The sequence below is a fragment of the Salvelinus sp. IW2-2015 genome, linkage group LG32, assembly GCF_002910315.2.
Source record: "Salvelinus sp. IW2-2015 linkage group LG32, ASM291031v2, whole genome shotgun sequence".
NCBI lineage: Eukaryota > Metazoa > Chordata > Actinopteri > Salmoniformes > Salmonidae > Salvelinus > Salvelinus sp. IW2-2015.
The window spans coordinates 2,217,161-2,237,369 of NC_036871.1; the positions used below are offsets into that span (position 1 = coordinate 2,217,161).

Consider the following 20,209-nt stretch of genomic DNA (forward strand, 5'->3'; position numbering starts at 1 on the left):
GGTTTCTAGACACGCATCTGCCTCTGCAGCGATGATGTTCTGCTCGCCCARCGTCACACTTGCAAGCTCTCAAGTKTGGCCTGTGCTCGCGGGACACATCCTCCGCTCTCTTGACCAAATTTCAGCTCTCTCGACTGACCTGTGCACTCGCGGCACTCATCCTCTGCTCGCGGGACACATCCTCTGTGCTCTCAACTCAGTGTTTGCTTGCTCAATTATGTTTCATCTTGCTGACCAGACCGCTCGCGAGCATGCGTCCGCGTGCGCCCTCAYGCGCATGTTGATTTTGTCCACCCACACCARACGTGATCAGGACACGCAGTTTGAAATATCAAAACAAACTCTRAACCAACTATATTAATTTGGGGACAGGTCAAAAAGTAAAACATTTATGGAAATTTAGCTAGCTAGCTTGCTGTTGCTAGCTAATTTGTCCTGGGATATAAACATTGTGTTGTTATTTTACCTGAAATGCAAAAGGTCCTCTACTAATCCAGAGATAAAAAAGGTAAATTGAGTTAATTTTTAGTAATCTCTCCTCCTTCAGGCTTCTTCTTTGGACTTTATATGRCGGTTGGCAACCAACTTTAAGGTGCATTATTACCACCAACTGGACTGGAGTACGGACCTCAGTTCATTTTTCAATCCCCCACGTGGGTATATTCTCCTAAAAACCAATGAGGAGATGGGAAAGGCGGGACTTGCAGCGCATCAAGYGTCACAAAAAGAAGTGGTCAGCATGTAATAGAAGCCGATTTGACGCCATACTTTTACCCTTCCTTCTCTGTTGAGGGAAGACAGTGTAGTAAAACAGGACATTTCATTCCAAATGATGCATTCCAAACCATGACATGATACATTAAAAAACATTTTCATTTTATTTTTTGGGGGACAAATTGCCTATGAAGTCCTACATGCAGAAGATCAACGACATGTCAAACACATTCTAGTCACATTTATAGTCACGGCTGAGATGGTAAAGAACAATTAGAAACGCTCTCGCTCAAAGACCTACGACCAGATGAAGGCAGACTAAAGACATTTACATAAAGGCCCCAGTGATGAAAAACATATCTACTTAACTGGCGGTTATGCATTACACTTTGGACCTCGCAAGTGTTCTTTTTCATCCTATTCATTCGTCCATTCAACATTTTCTCTGTATTTGGAATGTCTTGCTGAGGAGCAAATGTAAGTCACGTGTTGTGGAGAAACAACAGCATTACATCCTCACATTCAAAGAAAACCCTTGATTACATCCATTTCGGCAACCAATACGTTTTTTAATTACATGTAAGTATCATAAAGGGATGATAGTAGTATCTCAATGTGTAGTCCTTCATTTTGTATCATTCAATTAAATACCACTGCTCCCCCAAAGTCAACAGCTCTTTCATTACAATCATGTGATTGTAAGACAGTTAAAAGACCCCCCCAAAAATGCTGCCCCAACGCATTACAATCCACTTTCATGTCTCCACCATCGAAGTCAAACTCCAGTCATAGATACATTGATGTAACCCAGTATGACTGGTTTGAGAAGACTGACAGGAGACTTATATGAAACATTGCACAATCCTTTTTTCCCCCTCCACTGACAAATCAATCAATCTACCATCCGAATTCTATTTTACATGGAGGCCTATCATAAATGTGCTGGGATAATCGGACTGGTCGAGCTGCTGAGATGAGAGCTTAGAGACTTGTCATCTTTTCTTTAAGTTAAAACTACATCACAGAACACAGTTTCACAAGTCATGCAATATACAGTACAGTAACTAGAATTAGAAAAAGAATCCTCGTAATAATAATGTAAACGTAAAAAATGTAACCATGAATAAAATGACAAAATAAATGATTAGCTAGTTAAACACAGTGTATTCTTTAAAATTGTAATTACATATCAAAGAATAAGTGTAAACATATTATCCACCTTGCTGGCTGACCCCTCACCCAATAAATAAAAACTTCATTTTGGTGATCAGCTGCACATCATTTGTAAAAAGAGATAGAAAGAGAGAGAGAGAGAGTCTTGGAAAGAATTGTTTCCAATACGTAGCACATTCCATATAGGCAGACGCTGTACATGTTTCCTTGGGATTCATTTTCCAGTTCGCCGAAGGTACCGTATTTTCGAAAAAAGCAAAAAGTAAACAAACAGGAATAAAAAAATAACGAAACAAAAATGCCGATATAAGGGTAAGCGACGAGCGGCTTGGTCGACGGTTCCTCATACCAGTATGTGGCTGGAAAATGTAAAAATARCGTTGCAATACACGCTACATATCCACCAGAGAAACAGAAAAGTAAGGTCCCTGAAATAAATATCCTCATTCTTCTATATTTTGGGAAGAATAAAATAATAAAATGACACATCTTACATKAAAAAAAATTGTGTTCCACGTTGTAAGAAAAAAAGATTTCAAAACACGAGCTATACCATCCTGGAGTTAGTGTCTGATGAGAAGTGTCCGAGGTTTTGCTTTTGTCGACGGCCCCTGTTGTTTTTCGGGCATTTCCTGTAAGTACAAAAATGGAAATTAGTTTTGAGCCTCAGATTCTAAGTCGGTGCTTAAAACTAAGCTATGAGAGATTYATGTGGTTTTGTTTAATGATGGATGATTTGTTTTACTGTCGGCTAGGGAAGATTAACTTTCCCCACACACATTAATATTCTATTCTCTTCTAAGCACTGAATAACTTAATAAAACTAGACAGCAAGTTAATTGATTGCCTTTGATCCAGATGTTATTTCTTAGCATCCATACACCTACTCCACGGAATTACTATCACAAGATGAGTAACCTTGCCTAAGATTTGAACAGCTAGGCTTTAGCTCRACGGACTAACAGTCCTGTGCCACGCCGGAGACCCAGGTTTAAACCCTCGTCAGTCACACATACGGTCGGCTTCCTTGGCTTTAAGCCGTTCACACCTCACGCCTCGGGTTATTTTCAACCCTCTCCGTCGCTGAACTTGACGACAACACGAAAGACCGAAACGTCACACCCTCCGTGAGAGCTGTGACACCTAGCTGCTTACCTCATGATGCACATCACCACGGCAACGATGACGGCGATCTGTACGGCGCCAATGATGGCGGCGATGAGGACGTAGTGGAGCTTCTGGCCGCTGGGCACCACATACAGGATGTTGAAGTCCTGGGGCTCCTCRCACTGCGCCCCCTTGTAGCCCGAGTCACACCTGTTGGCGCCATCACAAGGAGACAGAGCCATGATGAAAAAAAATGACATTAATACCAGGAATGCTGTACAATGTCACAATGCTCCATTTCTATTCTGAACAAAATGATCTGACCCTTCCATTTATGACAGACACATGACATACAGATTATCAGACCGTTTCATACTCTATCTAAACAGCGGGGGCGTCTAGCCTGTCAGCGATCTGCCTACAGCATGTGAACGTGAAAGAGGGAAAGAAGAAAGGAAGGGAGGAGCCATGAGAGATATGAGACGGACCTGCAGGTGGCCATGTTGTACTTGATCTCGCATTTCCCGTGTACACAGAAGCCAGCGTAGCTCTCCGCACAAGGGATGTGCATCCCAGCGTAGAGGCCATCCCCCGGGTCTGCGGTGTCTGAGAAATTGGATTTGAGAAGAAAAGACATAACCCAAGTAACTTTGCAAACTATTCCTAGCAATAGACAGATCCCGAATTATTTGTAGACTTCTTTTGAGCACAACTGTTTATTTATTTCGGCCTAGGACATGTAAGCTACTGTGGTGTACAGCAATTTAGCSGTCAGCTGCGAATGTGTACGTCAAAATCAAATAAACGACTAAATCTTCAAATGAAAAGAAACATTCCCMAAAAATAAGGAGAGAATGGCATTTGCGGTAATGATATGTGATGAAATCACATTCCTGTTTTTATTCGGTTCCCTCTCTCGTTAGGAACAGTTTTATGTGTATGTGTATGTTAGGCATTGTCATAGTAACCTTTGTCAGTACCATTTGATTGCACAGTATTATGAATTGTATCGGCACTGAAGCCATTGATTCAAAAATGCTCAGAGCTTTATGGGAATGAAGGGAGATTGAGTTGATTATCATAGCAATGCACAAAATGAAGAGGTGTAAAATACAGTCCTGGGTGCTGTTTTGATTCTGTTGTATCTGTTCTTCTTTTGATCTGCTTCTATGCTACAGTAAGTAGGTGAAGTGGTGTAATTTGGTGTTTTGGTATACTGTATTACAGTATGTCCGCCAAGTGTTTTTTTTAAATCTACTGTAGCTTTATGGTGGGATTACGACTTCAATGCTACTACATAAAGCAACAATTGCAACACGATGACAGGTAGATAGAGTCGATTGAAAGTATGCTTGCCTAAAAGATTGTACGAACTGCCGTCATCTTTCTTCCCCATTTTCTCTTTATCTGCTGGATAGAAATAAGACAAGATAAGTTGAAGCTCTCTCTCTCACACACACACATTCATATATGCATATAATACACACATATATATATATAGTATATGTGTGAAATAGGACAGACATAAGCACCCACCAAATTATAATTAATAACATGATTACACATACACACACTCGTTCACTTATGTGTTCATCGTGAATACAGTCATCAGAATATGACGGTTCTGGTACGCATTCCTCTTTGAGGTCTTTTTAAGAGTTGGTAAATGTAGCCTATGCTACTGTTCGGTCTGTGTTGGTGCATACTTCCTGATCTTATCAGGATTGGATATATAGCCATCACCCATCTGGTATGCTGGATGGAGTTTCTGCCTCTGTCTGTCTGTTAAGTCCTCTCAGATCCACGAGGGAGGACTAATGAGTTTGGGATTGGGCCCTATGTCTGCCTGTGAGGACTTGGAGTTCTGTCTATCTGTCTGTCTGTGTCTGCCCGTGAGTCTATCTGTTACCTGCCTGTCTGTATATCTGTCCATCTGTCTGCCGTCTCTGCCTGTGTGTGTTTGTCTGTCTATCTGTCTTGTCTATCTGTTTACCTGCATGTCTGTATATCTGTCCATCTCCCTGCCTGCCTGCCCGTCAGTCTGTCTGTCTGTGCCTGCCCGTCAGTCAGCCGTCTGTGCCTGCCCGTCAGTCAGCCTCTCTGTGCCCGCCCGTCCAGTCCAGTCAGGCCTCTTCTGTTGCCCGCCCGTTCCAGTCAGCGCTTCTCTGTGCCCGCCCGTCAGTCCGTCTGTGCCCGCGCCGTCAGTCTGTCTATCTGTTTACCTGCCTGTCTGTATATCTGTCCGTCTGCCTACCAGCTTCTGCCTGTCTGTCTGCCCGTCAGTCAGCCTGTCTGTGTCTGCCCTCAGTCAGCCTGTCTGTGCCTGCCCGTCAGTCAGCATGTCTGTGCCTGCACGCCAGTCCGTCTGCTGTGCCTGCCCGTCAGTCAGCCTGTCTGTGCCTGCCCGTCAGTCAGTCAGTCTCTGTGCCTGCCCGTCAGTCAGTCAGTCTGTGCCTGCCCGTCAGTCAGTCTCGTCTGTGCCTGCCCGTCAGTCAGCTGTCTGTGCCTGCCCGTCAGTCAGCCTGTCTCTGTCTGCCCGTCAGTCAGCCTGTCTCTTGTGTTGCCTGCCCATCTGTCTGTGTGTGCCTGCCTGTCTCTGCCTGCCTGCCTGTTTTACCTGCCTGTTTATCTTGGCTGCATGTCTGTCAGTCTGGACACAGGACACAGGTCCTGTCCATCTGTCTGGCTATAGATCTGTCTCAAACATACAAACTGGCTGACTGTTTCTCTTCATGGATGTTTGGAGGATAATTATTTCCCAGGGTTTCGAAGGAAGTGGGAGATGTTTGCTCTCTGTCTGATGGGGGATATCTATCCGTCAGAACGGAGGCGTAAAGAGCTGTGACAAAGCTACTATGTGTTACGGGCCTTTTCAAGGTGAGGTGAGTCCGGTCTGTGACAGCGAGTGCAGGGAGTTGTGACAGTGTGTGTGATTGTGGTGTGTCTGTATGTGTCTGTGTGTCAATCTGTGTCTCTGTGTTTGTAGTCTTCCTATCATACAAAACAGTCGACAGCTAACGCTAGCTTGACACAATGCCGCTCTCGTCTTGTTGCGATGGCCCGTGGACGAGAGCGGTTGGTGCGGTGCATGCTAAACAGGAAGATGAGAGGAAAAGAGGAATAGAGTGGGGCTGTGAATAAGTAAACACAGCAGCACATACTCATCCATTTTTTAGATTCTATCCTTCCTCCGGAAATATTGACAGTGCTTCTTTCTCTTGTGTTTGTTTTCGATGTTGCACTGTGTGGTGGCTCACAATGCAGCCACAGTGGGAAGTCAGTGATTGTAGAAAATGCTAGAGGGATAATCCCGGTTGTTTTAACCTAAAAAAATGTGTGTGCCTGATTATGAGAGAATTGTTGTGAGATGTAGCATTACTGAGATAGCTACAGATTTACCTTGCTGTTTCTTTGATGTGTAAAGATCTAACATGCAACAGTGGTTAAATATGTAGTGCCACCTGCAAACAAATGCTTGTGCTTTATTTTGAAGCTGTCGGGTTTACTAACCCTTGAGTTAGTGTACAACCTACAGGAGTTTAAATATGATCAAATATGTATCGACTCTAATCAATGACACTGTGGTTGAACGAACGAATCTGCTCAAATAAAATCATGGGGAAAGTATTAATTGATACCGCGATAACATTTGGCATATGGGCTTTCGAGCGTCATAAAATATCTTAATCCCTGTTTGTGTCAAGGAAACCGGCGCGATCCTGGCAAGTTGGTCGACATACTGAGGCAGGTGCTCCTCCTCACAGACCCTGCGAGGCACACTGTCGCTTAGACTTCTCTCCCACAGAGGCAATCAGTAGCTTTGTCACAGCTGCTCCTGACATTTTGCAAACCAGGTTCCAAATAATATTATGCTTTCATTCAAATAATTGACCTGGGATTGATTGAGCATGTCTGGCACAACAGAACCAATGGAATGCAAACCCCAAATGCAAACCCCTCCCACCTGGCAATACAGACAGGCTCAGATGCTCAACGTATTTGAAAGAAAACAAATACTACTTGATCCCAAGTCTGGACATTTGACTGCCTTAAACAACCAACAAGAAATCCATAAAAGGTCCTGCATTTTTTCTATTAGGACCTGTGGGAACACTCGTTTTAGGCTGTCGGCCAAGTTTTGTGTAAAAAATAAGTAGGCATATAGAATTCTGGGGGGGGGGGGGTGTTATTGAGTGAATCAAGTCTAAGAAGATATACTCTGAAGATGGTTTTCTGAAATAGCTTAGCAACCCCAGAGTCTGGAAACATCTGACTACAACACAGGACTACAAATGAGCCTCTCTACCCTACTTCCCCCCAAAACGTCATCCAGCAGTGGCTAGATCAAAACTTCTCATACCGTGACCTGGGATAACAGAACTAATTTGAGCTTTTTCCCCCCTCAAAAGATGCCTCTGAAACACACAAGACGAAGCGAGCTTCAATCACGGCTGAGTAAATTGAATTCTGGGAAGGTTTCGACGTGACAGGGGTTTGGAGTGGCGGCGGGGGAGTATAAATAAATGTTATTCCTTTTGAGGCACTGGTCAGGGCTTGTGCATTTGTTGACAGACTTCTGAGGCTTTGATACGCTTGCCTAGTGCTCATTGATTTTAGTGACTGATCGATCGGCTCAGTGCTGACGACGGGCGTCTGCTTGGTGAGGCTTATCTGGCTGCGAGCAGCTTCAGTCAGGCGAGCATGAAGGACTCTACGAGTGGAAACGGGGCCTAGCATTACCAGAGCTTTGTGTCAAGTGTGACTTGTGACTTTGTATAACTTGTGTGATGAGGCTACAATGGGACTACAGCTTTTGGGGTAAGCTAGCAGAGGGTTAGCTAGCATTTGTAGTAGCATAGGGTAACTGTAAGAAAGTCTCCAGGTGAGATGAGTGAAGCTAACAGTATTGTTCCTGGAACTAGTGTAATTACACTTCCCCGAGAGACTCAAACGGTTGACTAAAATGYGAACATACTGTTTAAAGTGAGGCATTGCCCTAGCCCTAATATGGCTAGCTTCCTATGGCATCTACCATAATTATGGAGGCTAGCTGTATACTGTAGGTTTGGCCCGGGCCAATTAGTGACAACAATTAAAAACAAGTTCAAATGGGACAGGAGCTATGCTTGTTCAAAGTTTGGAATTTTAGTTGATGTCAAAACTACTATGTCAAAACGGGAAAATCGCCAAATCTGGTCTTGCTAGGCTTTGAAAAGCTGAGCCATAACCTAAAAGCACACCAATCCAACCCAGTTGTGTACAGTAGGTTGTGAGTTTGTGTCCCCAAATGGAAAGAAATGTAATAAAAACATTTTACAAGCAGTCAACCAGTTTTACTAGGTGCAGAGCGTAGTGCTCAGTCTCACCTGGGCATCTCCCAAGATGCTTGACGTCGATCTGCTCCTGCTTCATGCACGAGGCCTCTCGGACCAGACAGGGATTGTTGTAGGAGTTTCCGTCCGTGGCGCACACAGGGTTCTCATTGTGTCCACTGCAGTAAATGTTACATATGCACCTGACAGAGAAAGAGGAAAATGTTTAACCCTTATTGCTTCACTCCAAACTACTGGTCTTCATCCATCAGCGTCGACTACAGTATATCAGGAAGATCTCTTGGACGTGTGGGTTCAGAGGGTGATTATGTACGATTATACTCCATGGATACCAATACTGTATATTGATGCAGTATGATATAGTATTGAAATGTAAAATGTGTTTTAGATTATAATGACAATGTGTTTAATATTGTTGGTCCTACAATGAGGCCAGAGACAACTCATCAACGCTCAAGTTCAATATTCTATGACCTATTGTATGATATGAAAAATATATTAGATGAGATCGTTACTATTTTACAGAAACTCACCAAACGTCCTCAGAGTCCTCGTCGCATTCTGCTCCATACTTGCACTTGCCGCACTTAGTGAACTTCTTCCCCGCGTCTGTGCCTGAGCCTTCGTATTCTGGAAGAGCAGAGTGGTGTTACCAGCTATTTGGGTTTCATTCATAGTTTGTTTCACAGCATCCTGAACCATGGCTTACTTATTCCCATTCKACTCTCTCTTGTTCAGGCAATGGCTCAGTACAGAAGCAAACCCCTAGCCCCTTGTCACTTTATGTAGAACCAAAATAATTAGGTGTGGTAGTAGCTTCCCCTTGCCCTCTGATAGGCAAGTAGGATGTTTTGCCATATTCTAATCCAATCTTTTCAGCGCCTAAGGGGTAAGGCCTAGGGGCTGTGTCACGTTCGTTGAAAGGATGAGACCAAGGCACAGCGTGAGTAGAGTTCCACATCATTTTAATCAACTGAAACTCACCTAACAAAACAACAAACAACCAAACAAAACGCTACCGGTGTGCACTCAGGCAACTCAAGGTAGACATAGTCAAGATCCCACAACCCAAATGAGGAAAAATGGCTACCTAAATATGATCCCCAATCAGAGACAACGATAAACAGCTGTCTCTGATTGGGAACCATATCAGGCCAACAGACTTACAAAACCCCTAGACATACAAAAACTAGAGTACCCACCCTAGTCACACCCTGACCTAACCAAACAATATAGAAAAACAGAGATATCTAAGGTCAGGGCGTGACAGGCTGGCCAGGGGTTTTTCATGACTGTATCATTCACTAGGTTTCAATTCAATTGGCGACACACACCATATCATTATGTGACTCCAAGTTTACTTCCATATGATGGTGAATATATCATATATTTGAAGGCGTTTCCACTGCCATCTCTCGCATAATACATTTTACCGACAAAGATCCCGCCATGTCGAACGAACAAATGATCTGCCGTCATTTATTCAATTGTACTGAAAAGTCCTGTTTCTATCACTCTCATTACAGGAGGCGGAAAAAGGGGAAAAAAGACACCAGTGACTCACACGTTCTATTACGTCAGCTTGAATGGGTAAAGGGATTTATATAATGACGGTGAAAACAAAACCCYGATAATCAAGACAAAACATGGTATTTTGCAATTATAGTGATGCATTACTATTATCTGGCAGTGGAGTAGTGCTTTTCCAGTGAAGCGGACCGTTCACTACGGACAAGGCAACAACACCCAAATGCAGATATCAACGAGGTGAGGTGGCATTATCATCTGTGTGCAGATGATTGGGTCTGTATTCAGAGGGCCGTTTAGGGATTCATCCGGTGTAATTTCCTAATGTAAAACACGCCCACCACTGTCAAAGCGGATTACAATTAACCCATATTTGATCAAATGCAATAAACCAGGGCGGCCGTCGTGGGGGGGAATATGGGTTATCGCTCTGTACTGACAGATTGACCCGCTGTTTATGCGTGTATTGCCTGTGGTGCTCAGTTGTGTTTAGTCGGGAGGAACACAGGATCAATAGATAAAGATCTGCTAAGGCTTTGTTGTCACTACTAGGCTAACCTGTGTCACCAGACTTTGTCAGCATTACCCAGGAAATGATATGTACCACATTAAAAGCTCATGAGGCATTGATACGTTATATTCTCCAAGAACAAGTGACTTTATATACAGTAGTCTATATCATTACTTTAACATCCCAGATTTCCCCTTAAATTGGAGCACGTCATTACAGATTCGTTTCGTATGCATTACTTGTGTGATAAAACAGAGACGTGAATATTATTTGTATCCTTCTATCAAATGGGTTTAACGGATGTATGACCACATCCAGAAGTGCGCCCAAACTAACAGCAATTCTCCATTCTCTAGATAGAATATATTAGCTTTATGACACTCAGTCAGCCAGTCCTTGTTTTGATTAGATTTTTTTTGCTTTGCCAAAGCAGGATATTATACACCTGAAGTGAACACAACCCTACCACCCCACAATAACCCTWTCACATTGCTAGCAACCTACCATTCCATGGAAATGGCTGTACAGTACCACACTGTGCATCCCCACTCAATCAATGCCAGTGTACGTGTTACCTTCTATCCATCTTTTTACATTATTACAACACGCCTACGCCTGTGCGCAAACACACAGCAGCCATGAGCCATCCACAGAGGCACACACAAAGGCTGAGTGTACCAAACATTCTGTTCTCAGTTCTCCCTCGCTCTCTCTATCCATCTCGCTCACACACACGGAAACACACACACACACCACAGGAATGCTGGTCAGGAGAGGACGGCTCACAATAATGGCTGGAATTGAGTAAATGGAATGGTATCGAACACATGGTTCCATTCCATAATTCCGTTCCAGCCATTACCATGAGCTTGTCCTCCCATCCAACCACCTCTGATACACAACATGTTAGGTACACACACCAGACAATCCTCAAACACACCAGACACAGCAATCACACACACACAGCAATCACACACACACACACACCACACACCACACACACACACAATCACTATCCCTACAGAGAACCACTGTGAACACCCAACCGTGTTCAAAGGGGACAGCAAAACACATCCAAAGCACACAGACAGATACACAAGCATCAGAGCTCAATTGCACTTTAATAATTTATATCATAAACAGCTCAGCCAATCGCCTGTAGGGGATTATGCACGTCTATCCAGTCCTGTGCAGATGGTAGAGATATTGGGTCCCCAGTCACTGCTTTCCAATTAAAACCACATTAAACAACAAACGCTGCGGTCGCCACATGCAGATGGTCACAAAATGTCTCGATGGGCTTGGCATTTGTGCAAGTGAGGAGATACACTGTTCAAATATTACTGAGATACACTGTTCAAATATTACTGACAGGCTACAGATATGCTGTTGAAAACGGTGCTGATAGTCTACAGATGGTTTGTTGAGCATCTATAGCTTGTTGAAAATGATGATATATACTGTTGAGATGCTACTGAAACGCTAAAGACAATTGAAATGTTACTAATAGTCTATAGATGGACTATCCAAATAGTGTTACTGAAATATCAATGCCTCCATCAGGAGAAGTTAATGGGGCGAAAGAACGGCCATTTTCTCTCAGAYCATTATTCGGGACTTAATATTCCAGCTCGCTTACAGACTGTGTACAAAGCCGGGTGGTTCACTGGCTTGCGTAACCCCCATTCATAAATCATCCAAAAATCACCTTGAGTATTCATTAAAGGAATTTGTTGTGTACTGTCTGAAATGTATTCCGAGACAAACTCAGAGTTGGAAGCTTCAGAAGGAGGGAATAAGCAGGGGGATTTAAAGTTAAACTGCAATCTAAATAGGCATTTCCAGAAATGGCCGACAAACCAATTGTCACAGTCAAGGGACTGCATTAGCATTCAGCATGAACAGAATGGGAAATAAGTGGTTGGTGTATCAAGCCTGTGTACTTCCTAGGACTTGGTACACCCAAAATCTTCAAAAAGGGCTAAAAGTTAGAGGCAGTACGGAAGTTTATTTGCCAATTGTTTACCTCACATTTTACCTAAATGGTTCATATACACATATGACCGTCATACTTAACTTGTGAAACCGCACAATCCGTGGTTTTAGGTGTGCCCGATTTCTTGTCCAATGTGGTCATTTTGGGGCCTTTGAGGTATGYAAGTATGTTTCACTGATATATTTGCCTAAGTCACAGAACAAATGACTGTATGTGCAAATTATTTCAATGCTTTATCATATATTACATATGTAGTTATGAAACCATATCTGATGCATATGCTTAACACAGGATTAACCATAGAGTATACCACGTACCTCCGTCTCCAGAGCCGGAGCCAGTATCTGTGAAGACAGGAAAGACGTTGTCACAATTATAGTCCACACATGGTGTATGCCCTTCAAAAACACCGCTTCCCTATATTTCTTGGCATAGTGTTGTTGCATTAAGAAATGGACCCTGGCAACACAAATCTTGGCACAGTGGGCTTGAATTAAGAAATGGAAACATGCTTCCAAGATGTTGGCATGGTATTGTTGCATTAGGAGATGAATATTGGCTGCATCGTTTAATTAAAGTTCCCCACAGCTTTCTTTTACAGCACCTCTATCCAAATTCATAGTTCACGAAAAACAGAGGGACCGGACKTAAATTCTCTAGAAACGACCAAATATCAGCTTCAAGGTTTACTCAACCCAAAACCACAGCCCAGTCTTGACTGCAGAAACATTGACTGTAGTTCAATCTACCTCAATTGGGCCAACCAACCTGTGCTCCCGCACATTGGCTAACCCGGGCTATCTGCATTGTGTCCCGCCACCCCTCTTTTATTTTTTTATTTATTTTTTATTTAACCTTTATTTAACCAGGTAGGCTAGTTGAGAACAAGTTCTCATTTGCAACTGCGACCTGGCCAAGATAAAGCATAGCAGTTTTACACCACTGCTACTCTCTGTTCATCATATATGCATAGTCACTTGAACCATATCTACATGTACATACTACCTCAATCAGCCTGACTAACCAGTGCCTGTATGTAGCCTCGCTACTGTTATTTTTCACTGTCTTTTTACTGTTGTTTTATTTCTTTACTTACCTATTGTTCACCTAATACCTTTTTTGCACTATTGGTTAGAGTCTGTTGTATTCGGCGGACGTGCCAAATAAACTTTGATTTGATCAAATCCATACTGCAGAAAAATGACTGTTCCACTGTAGGTAGCTAACATTTACTGAGTGAAAAACTTGATCCTAAGTAACATTGACACACTTCTTGGTGTGGGTTTGATACATTGTTTAACAACTCTTATACTGAATGCTAATTCTATTATGTAACCCAAACAATAYGTTTTTTCCTATCCGAATTCTGACMCACCGTTGACTCTGACCAATTTTGGTASCAATTTTGACCCCCTGATCCCAGCAAATGTTTATTGCTTATCATAAACGATGTGTGATGTCTCCTCTATCCATGCCCCTTTTAATGTGTTCTTGGACAGTGGAGGGCAATCCTATTCATCCCGGCCTACACGGACACTACTGTAACTACTTTTACCACTACTGCAAAAAGTGCTTAGCCCTATTCCTGCATCCTAAATGGCACCCTTTTCCCTTTATAGAGCACTACTTCTGACCAGGGCCCATAGGGCTCTGGTCAAAAGTAGTGCACTAAATAGTGAATAGCGTGCCCTTATCAGGGTCCTTAGTAGTCATGGGGTTGCCTCGGAAGTCGGCTCGTAGCCGCCAAACGCTTCAATGACAGAAAGCATGAATATAGGCAAGAGGAAATGGGACTAAGCAAGGAGAGAGGGGAAGGAAGCAGAGGGGAAGGAAGCAGAGGGGAAGGAAGCAGAGGGGAAGGAAGCATAGGGGAAGGAAGCAGAGGGCATATTGCGGCGCAGGAACGCTCGGTAAGTCGTAAAAAGAGTGCACTGCTGCGGTGCGTCACCAGGGAAACGACGCCACCGCCCCGAGAGATTGGGTTCACGACACGAGCTGGAAAATGTTGCTCAAAGTTTCTCACACGTTTGCTATGTGTGATGACAATGTGACCCCTGGCTGTCTTAGGGGATGTCTGTGATACTCGATGAGAAAACCTGTCTGTCTTAGTGTAGGCACAGGTGAACCAGTGACGTGTGTGTGTGTGTGAGTGTGTGTTTGTGTGTCTGTGGGCAATCTGTGCAGGGCTTTTGTTTCTGCCTCAGAATTGGCTTCTGGGTTAGACCTGGTGAACCAGTCAGATATTTCCTATTCAAAGCCATACCCCGATGAATGACAAGCAAATAACTAACACTTCCAAATACACCTATTCTGAAATTGTGATTTCGACAACAGGTATCCCCAACAGAACCAGCTGCTTTCCATCATTGTCTTCAATTGCTAATTGATGTAGACCTGAGAAACCAGGTGCGAGCGGGAATCTCAAACCAACCAGTGTAATCAATAAAGTATTGAGGAGAGTAGAAACCCTGTAGACACGGCAGCCCTTGAGGACTGTGATTGAGAAAACCTGGGTTGCGTTCAAATTCCCTACACTTCTCCCTGAAGTATGTGCTTGCTCACTCCCCCACATGGACGTCAAAGCTAATTGGATTGGCATCAGCTCGAACTAGTGCTGAAAGAGTTTCTACCACATTTCTTCCACCAGTCTGTTCCTTTTAAATCCACGAGGGGAGTGAAGGAGTGCACACATCGGGGTGACAGGTAGACAATCAGACTGCAGCCCTGAACAAGTCTACATCCATTGAACGTTATTGTAATAACATAAATCAAATGATTTGAACAGACATTTCCAGTCAAGTGAATGTTCTGTTCTGGGCTGTGATGGGTTGACCAGTGGACATATGAGTCAAATTGCTGTGGTCTGAAGGAATTTAGATTTTTTTTCCTTCAAGAAATGATATTTCTCTGATTGTAAAGTAGAAGTGGAAACACTCACCTGCAGTGCATGGCCCATCAGATGAGAGTGATATGAGCCTCTGCTGTTTGCAGGAGGCCTGTCTTCGGTAGCACTCATTCTGGTAGGTATCGCCATTGGAGCCACATACAGGGATGTAGTTTTTGTGGCACTGAAATTCAAAGCAGAAAACAAAACAAAAAAGTGAGTGCGTCTACATAATGCAAAGAGGCAATATAAAAGTGCAGATACTTTCACAACAAGAAAACGTGAAATAGGTAGTATTCAGACCCCTTTCCATATTTTGTTGCGTCAGAGCCTTATAAAATAAAAAACAGAAATACCTTATTTACATARGTATTCAGACCGTTTGCTATGAGACTTGAAATTGAGCTCAGGTGCATCCTGTTTCCATTGATCATTCTTAAATGTTTCTACAACTTGATTGGAGTCCACCTGTGGTAAATTCAATTGATTGGACATGATTTGGAAAAGCACACACMYSTSTMTATAWAAGGTCCCACAGTTGACAGTGCATGTCAGAGCAAAAACTAAGCCCTGAGGTCGAAGGAATTGTCCGTAGAGCTCCGAGACAGGATTGTGTCGAGGCACAGATCCGGAAAGGGTACCAAAAAATGTATGCAGCATTGAAGTTCCCCAAGGACTCAGTGGCCTCCATCATTCTTAAATGGAAGAAGTTTGAAACCACCAAGACTCTTCCTAGAGCTGGCCGCCCGGCCAAACTGAGCAATCGGGGGAGAAGGGCCTTGGTCAGGGAGGTGGCCAAGAACCCGATGGTGACTCCAGAGTTCCTCTGTGGAGATAGGAGAACCTTCCAGAAGGACAACCATCTCTGCAGCACTCCACCAATAAGGCCTTTATGGTTGAGTGGCCAGACGGAAGCCACTCCTCAGTAAAAGGCACATGTCAGCCCGCTTGGAGTTTGCCAAAAGGCACCTAAAGGACTCAGACCATGAGAAACAAGATTCTCTGGTSTGATGAAACCAAGAATGAACTCTTTGGCCTGAATGCCAAGCGTCACGTCTGGAGGAATCCTGGCCCCATCCCTACGGTGAAGCATAGTGGTGGCAGGGACTGGGAGACTAGTCAGGATTGAGGGAAGCCCGGACTTGAACCCGATCKAACATCTCTGGAGAGACCTGAACATTTCTGTGCAGCAACGCTCCCCATCCAACCTGACAGAGCTTGAGAGGATCTGCAGAGAAGAAATGGGAGAAACTCCACAAATACAGGTGTGCCAAGCTTGTAGCGTCATACACAAGACTTGAGGCTGTAATCGTTGCCAAAGGTGCTTCAACAAAGTACTGAGTAAAGGGCCTGAAAACGTATGTAAATGTGATATTTCATTTTTTATTTTTTTTAAACATTTCTAAAAAACAGTTTTTACTTTGTCATTTTGGGGTATTGTGTGTAAATTGATGAGGGGAAAAAAACGATTTAATCAATTTTAGAATAAGGCTGTAATGTAACAAAATGTGGAAAAAGTCAAGGGGTCTGAATACTTTCCCGAATGCACTGTACATTCTAGTCATCTATCATTCATTATGAGGGAATGTCACGAATGGTTATAACCTATGTCATGTCGCATCTAGGAAGCTTCATAAAGGCTTTGCAGGCAAGGACTGATTGAAGACATACTGTAGGCTATTGCTCAGTCTCCCCATTAGACTATGTCTCTAAGGTATTCTGGTCTCTTCACACACACACACCTGTCCTCCTGTTGCAATTACAGTCACATTAGAGAGAAATATGGTGGCCTTCTCATTCAGCAACTCAGACTACAGAAAGCAACCTAGACTAGAGGGCGAAAACAACAGCACTCCTCTCCGAAGCTATACCAAGCACCGGGGGTGGGTAGTAACGCACAACAAGTAACGCTTTACATGTACTTAAGTCAGTTTGTGGAAAAACKAGTACTTTTCTAGTTACTCTCTGTGGGCTGTAYTTGTACTCTTACTCAAGTATTTTCTGAAGAAAGTAACTTACCTTTTACTCTGTTACATTTTACCAAATCACTTCAGTTACATAGATTTATATTACTCTACTGTCGCTGTCAGATGAAAACCTAGTGACTGTTGTGATTATACATTTATTTTACTCTGTGATTATACATTTATTGACTCTCAGTTGTCCATCAAACCCTGTATCTCCACCACAGAGTTAAATTGCACATTAATTACCTTCTGCCTTTGTAATATTATATACCACAGTTCAAAAGTTTGGGGTCCCTTAGAAATGTCCTTGTTTTTGAAAGAAAAGTAAAGATTTTTGTCCATTAAAATAACATCAAATTGATCAGAAATACGGTGTAGACATTGTTAATGTTGTAAATGACTATTGTAGCTGGAAACGGCTGATTTTTAATGGAATATCTACATAGGCGTGCAGAGGCCCATTATCAGCAACCATCACTCCTGTGTTCCAATGGCACGTTGTGTTAGCTAATCCAAGTTAATCATTTTAAAAGGTGAATTGATCATTAGAAAACCCTTTTTCAATTATGTTAGCACAGCTGAAAACTGCAATAAAACTGGCCTTTTTTAAGACTAGTTGAGTATCTGGAGCATCAGCATTTGTGGGTTTGATTACAGGCTCAAAATGGGCAGAAACAAAGAATTTCTTCTGAAACTCGTCAGTCTATTCTTGTTCTGAGAAATGAAGGCTATTCCATGTGAGAAATTGCCAAGAAACTGAAGATCTCGTACAACGCTATGTACTACTCCCTTCACAGAACAGAGCAAACTGGCTCTAACCAGAATAGAAAGAGGAGTGGGAGGCTCCGGTGCACAACTGAGCAAGAGGACAAGTACATTAGTGTCTAGGTTGAGAAACAGACGCCTCAAGTCCTCAACTGGCAGCTTCATTAAAAATAGTACCCGCAAAACACCAGTCTCAACGTCAACAGTGAAGAGATGCTGGCCTTCTAGGCAGAGTTCCTCTATCCATTGTCTGTGTTATTTTGCCCATTTTAATATTTTCTTTATATTGGCCAGTCAGATATTGCTTTTTCTTTGCAACTCTGCCTAGAAGGCCAGCATCCTGGAGTCGCCTCTTCACTGTTGACGTTGAGACTGGTGTTTTGCAGGTACTATTTAATGAAGCTGCCAGTTGAGGACTTGTGAGGCGTCTGTTTCTCAAACTAGACACTAATGTACTTGTCCTCTTGCTCAGTTTTGCACCGGGGCCTCCCACTCCTCTTTCTATTCTGCTTAGAGCCAGTTTGCGCTGTTCTGTGAAGGGAGTAACTGTGCTGGAGGACATCTGCAAGATGGTGCTAGCAGGCTTAAATAATGCATTTCAARTCAATTGCACTAAGTTGTTATCTTTGTTTGCTGTCATATTTTACCATAAGGTGTAAAAAATTACCGAACTAAATGTGTAACTAGTATAACTAGTTTTCTGACCGGATCCTTTTTACTCTTACTTGAGTAGTTTCTTAAGAGGGCTACTTTTACATTTACTTGAGTAAATTACAATCTAAGTAACAGTACCTTCACTTAAATCCAGATTGTCAGTACTCTACCCACCTCTGCCAAGCATAATTTCTTCAACATAAAAGTAGACACACTGCAGGCTCGTGTTTTCCTACCTTGTCAGGACATTCTGATCCTGATAACGTAGGTAAACATGTACACACACACACACACAAAATATGGTAGAAACTACACCACATACCTGAAACTGGCACACACACTTCAGCGTGGCCCCGTCATCCCTACAGACACCTCCAAAACGGCAGCTGGAGTCGTCACACACTCGTAGGTCGCTCTTCTTCTCCGACAGATCTAGTAAGACAAAGAAGAAGAAAAAAAGGTCATTCATTCATTTCGAATGTAGGCTACACATCTTTGTGCGTTCCAAATGGCACCCTATTCCCTATTTAGTGCACTACTTTGACCAAGTCCCATCCACTCAAAAAAATGTTGCATGAAAAACAACCCTATTTGGGTTATTTGGTAACYCAGCCCTGGGTAAATACTGGACAGAACACATGTTGGGTTATTTTGACCCAGTCAGTTGGGCTGCGTAAATAACCCAACATGACGTGTTCACTACTACCCAACATGTAGTGAATCTTTGTTTTCATTTCAACAATTTACTATCTGTGATGTTCTAGATGCTTTGCTTAAGATTGATGTATAAAAAAAAATAAAAAAAAAATAAAAAAAAAGGTTTGATCCACTTTTACTGCAGCTCTCTGCCACCCTGGCAGCTGAATCCTTTTACCTGATGATTAAATCTGGTACTATCCCCAAGGTTTGGAAGGCGGCCCATGTACTCCCCCTTCACAAAAGGTGGTGACCCTTGTGACCTAAATAATTATCGCCCTATTTCTTAACTTTCTTGCCTAGCTAAAATATTACAATCCTTGAATAATTCTCTGCTAAGATCTTTTTTTATTATCTTAGAAATGTATTATAAATGTAAATCAGTCGGGTTTTAGACCAGGTCATAGCATTATCTCTGTTGCATCTTACATTAGTTATAAATTATGTAGTTTCCTGTATGAATCTCCATTGACCTGTCAAAGGCTTTTGATACTGTTGATTACTCACTGCTAATTCAGAGGCGTTGTCATAGACCAGGCTGCATGTAATTAATTGACAGACACAACTCATTGTGTATCTGCTGATGCTGTTAAATAAGATTTCCTGGATATTACGAAAGGTGTCCCACACGGGTCGATTCCGGGTCCTGTAGTTGTTACGGTTCACATTAACAATACCACAGCCACTTCAAAGCAACACAGTTAACACATGGTAAGCCAAGTACATTGCTTTTGTTGGTTCTGGTAAGGAGTTCATTTGTCCCTTGGACTCCCCTCCCAGGTCTATACAGGTGTAATGGAGGGTATATGCAGGCATACGCGGTATACCCACGTATTTTCAGTGAGCATTGCGTATACTCACTTCTTAATCCCCAGGATGTGT

The 20,209-nt window shown here is 42.8% G+C and overlaps 1 protein-coding gene across 3 annotated transcripts; it reads right to left on the minus strand.

Moving 5' to 3' along the window:
* Positions 1-855: 855 nt before the first annotated feature.
* Positions 856-19,115, minus strand: tmeff1a (transmembrane protein with EGF-like and two follistatin-like domains 1a). 3 transcript variants are annotated; one of them, XM_023977690.1, is made up of 9 exons: positions 18,954-19,115; positions 15,300-15,429; positions 12,679-12,705; positions 8,861-8,957; positions 8,361-8,509; positions 4,351-4,401; positions 3,483-3,600; positions 3,043-3,204; positions 856-2,519 (listed from the first exon to the last, which is right to left on the minus strand). In XM_023977690.1, the coding sequence occupies exons 1-9, from the start codon at positions 19,098-19,100 to the stop codon at positions 2,435-2,437; spliced, it is 966 nt and encodes a 321-aa protein (XP_023833458.1). In that variant the 5' UTR covers positions 19,101-19,115; the 3' UTR covers positions 856-2,434. The 3 variants fall into 3 exon arrangements, with proteins under 3 accessions (XP_023833458.1, XP_023833457.1, XP_023833459.1); XM_023977689.1 differs by having other exon boundaries at positions 4,351-4,404; XM_023977691.1 differs by lacking the exon at positions 4,351-4,401.
* Positions 19,116-20,209: the final 1,094 nt, after the last annotated feature.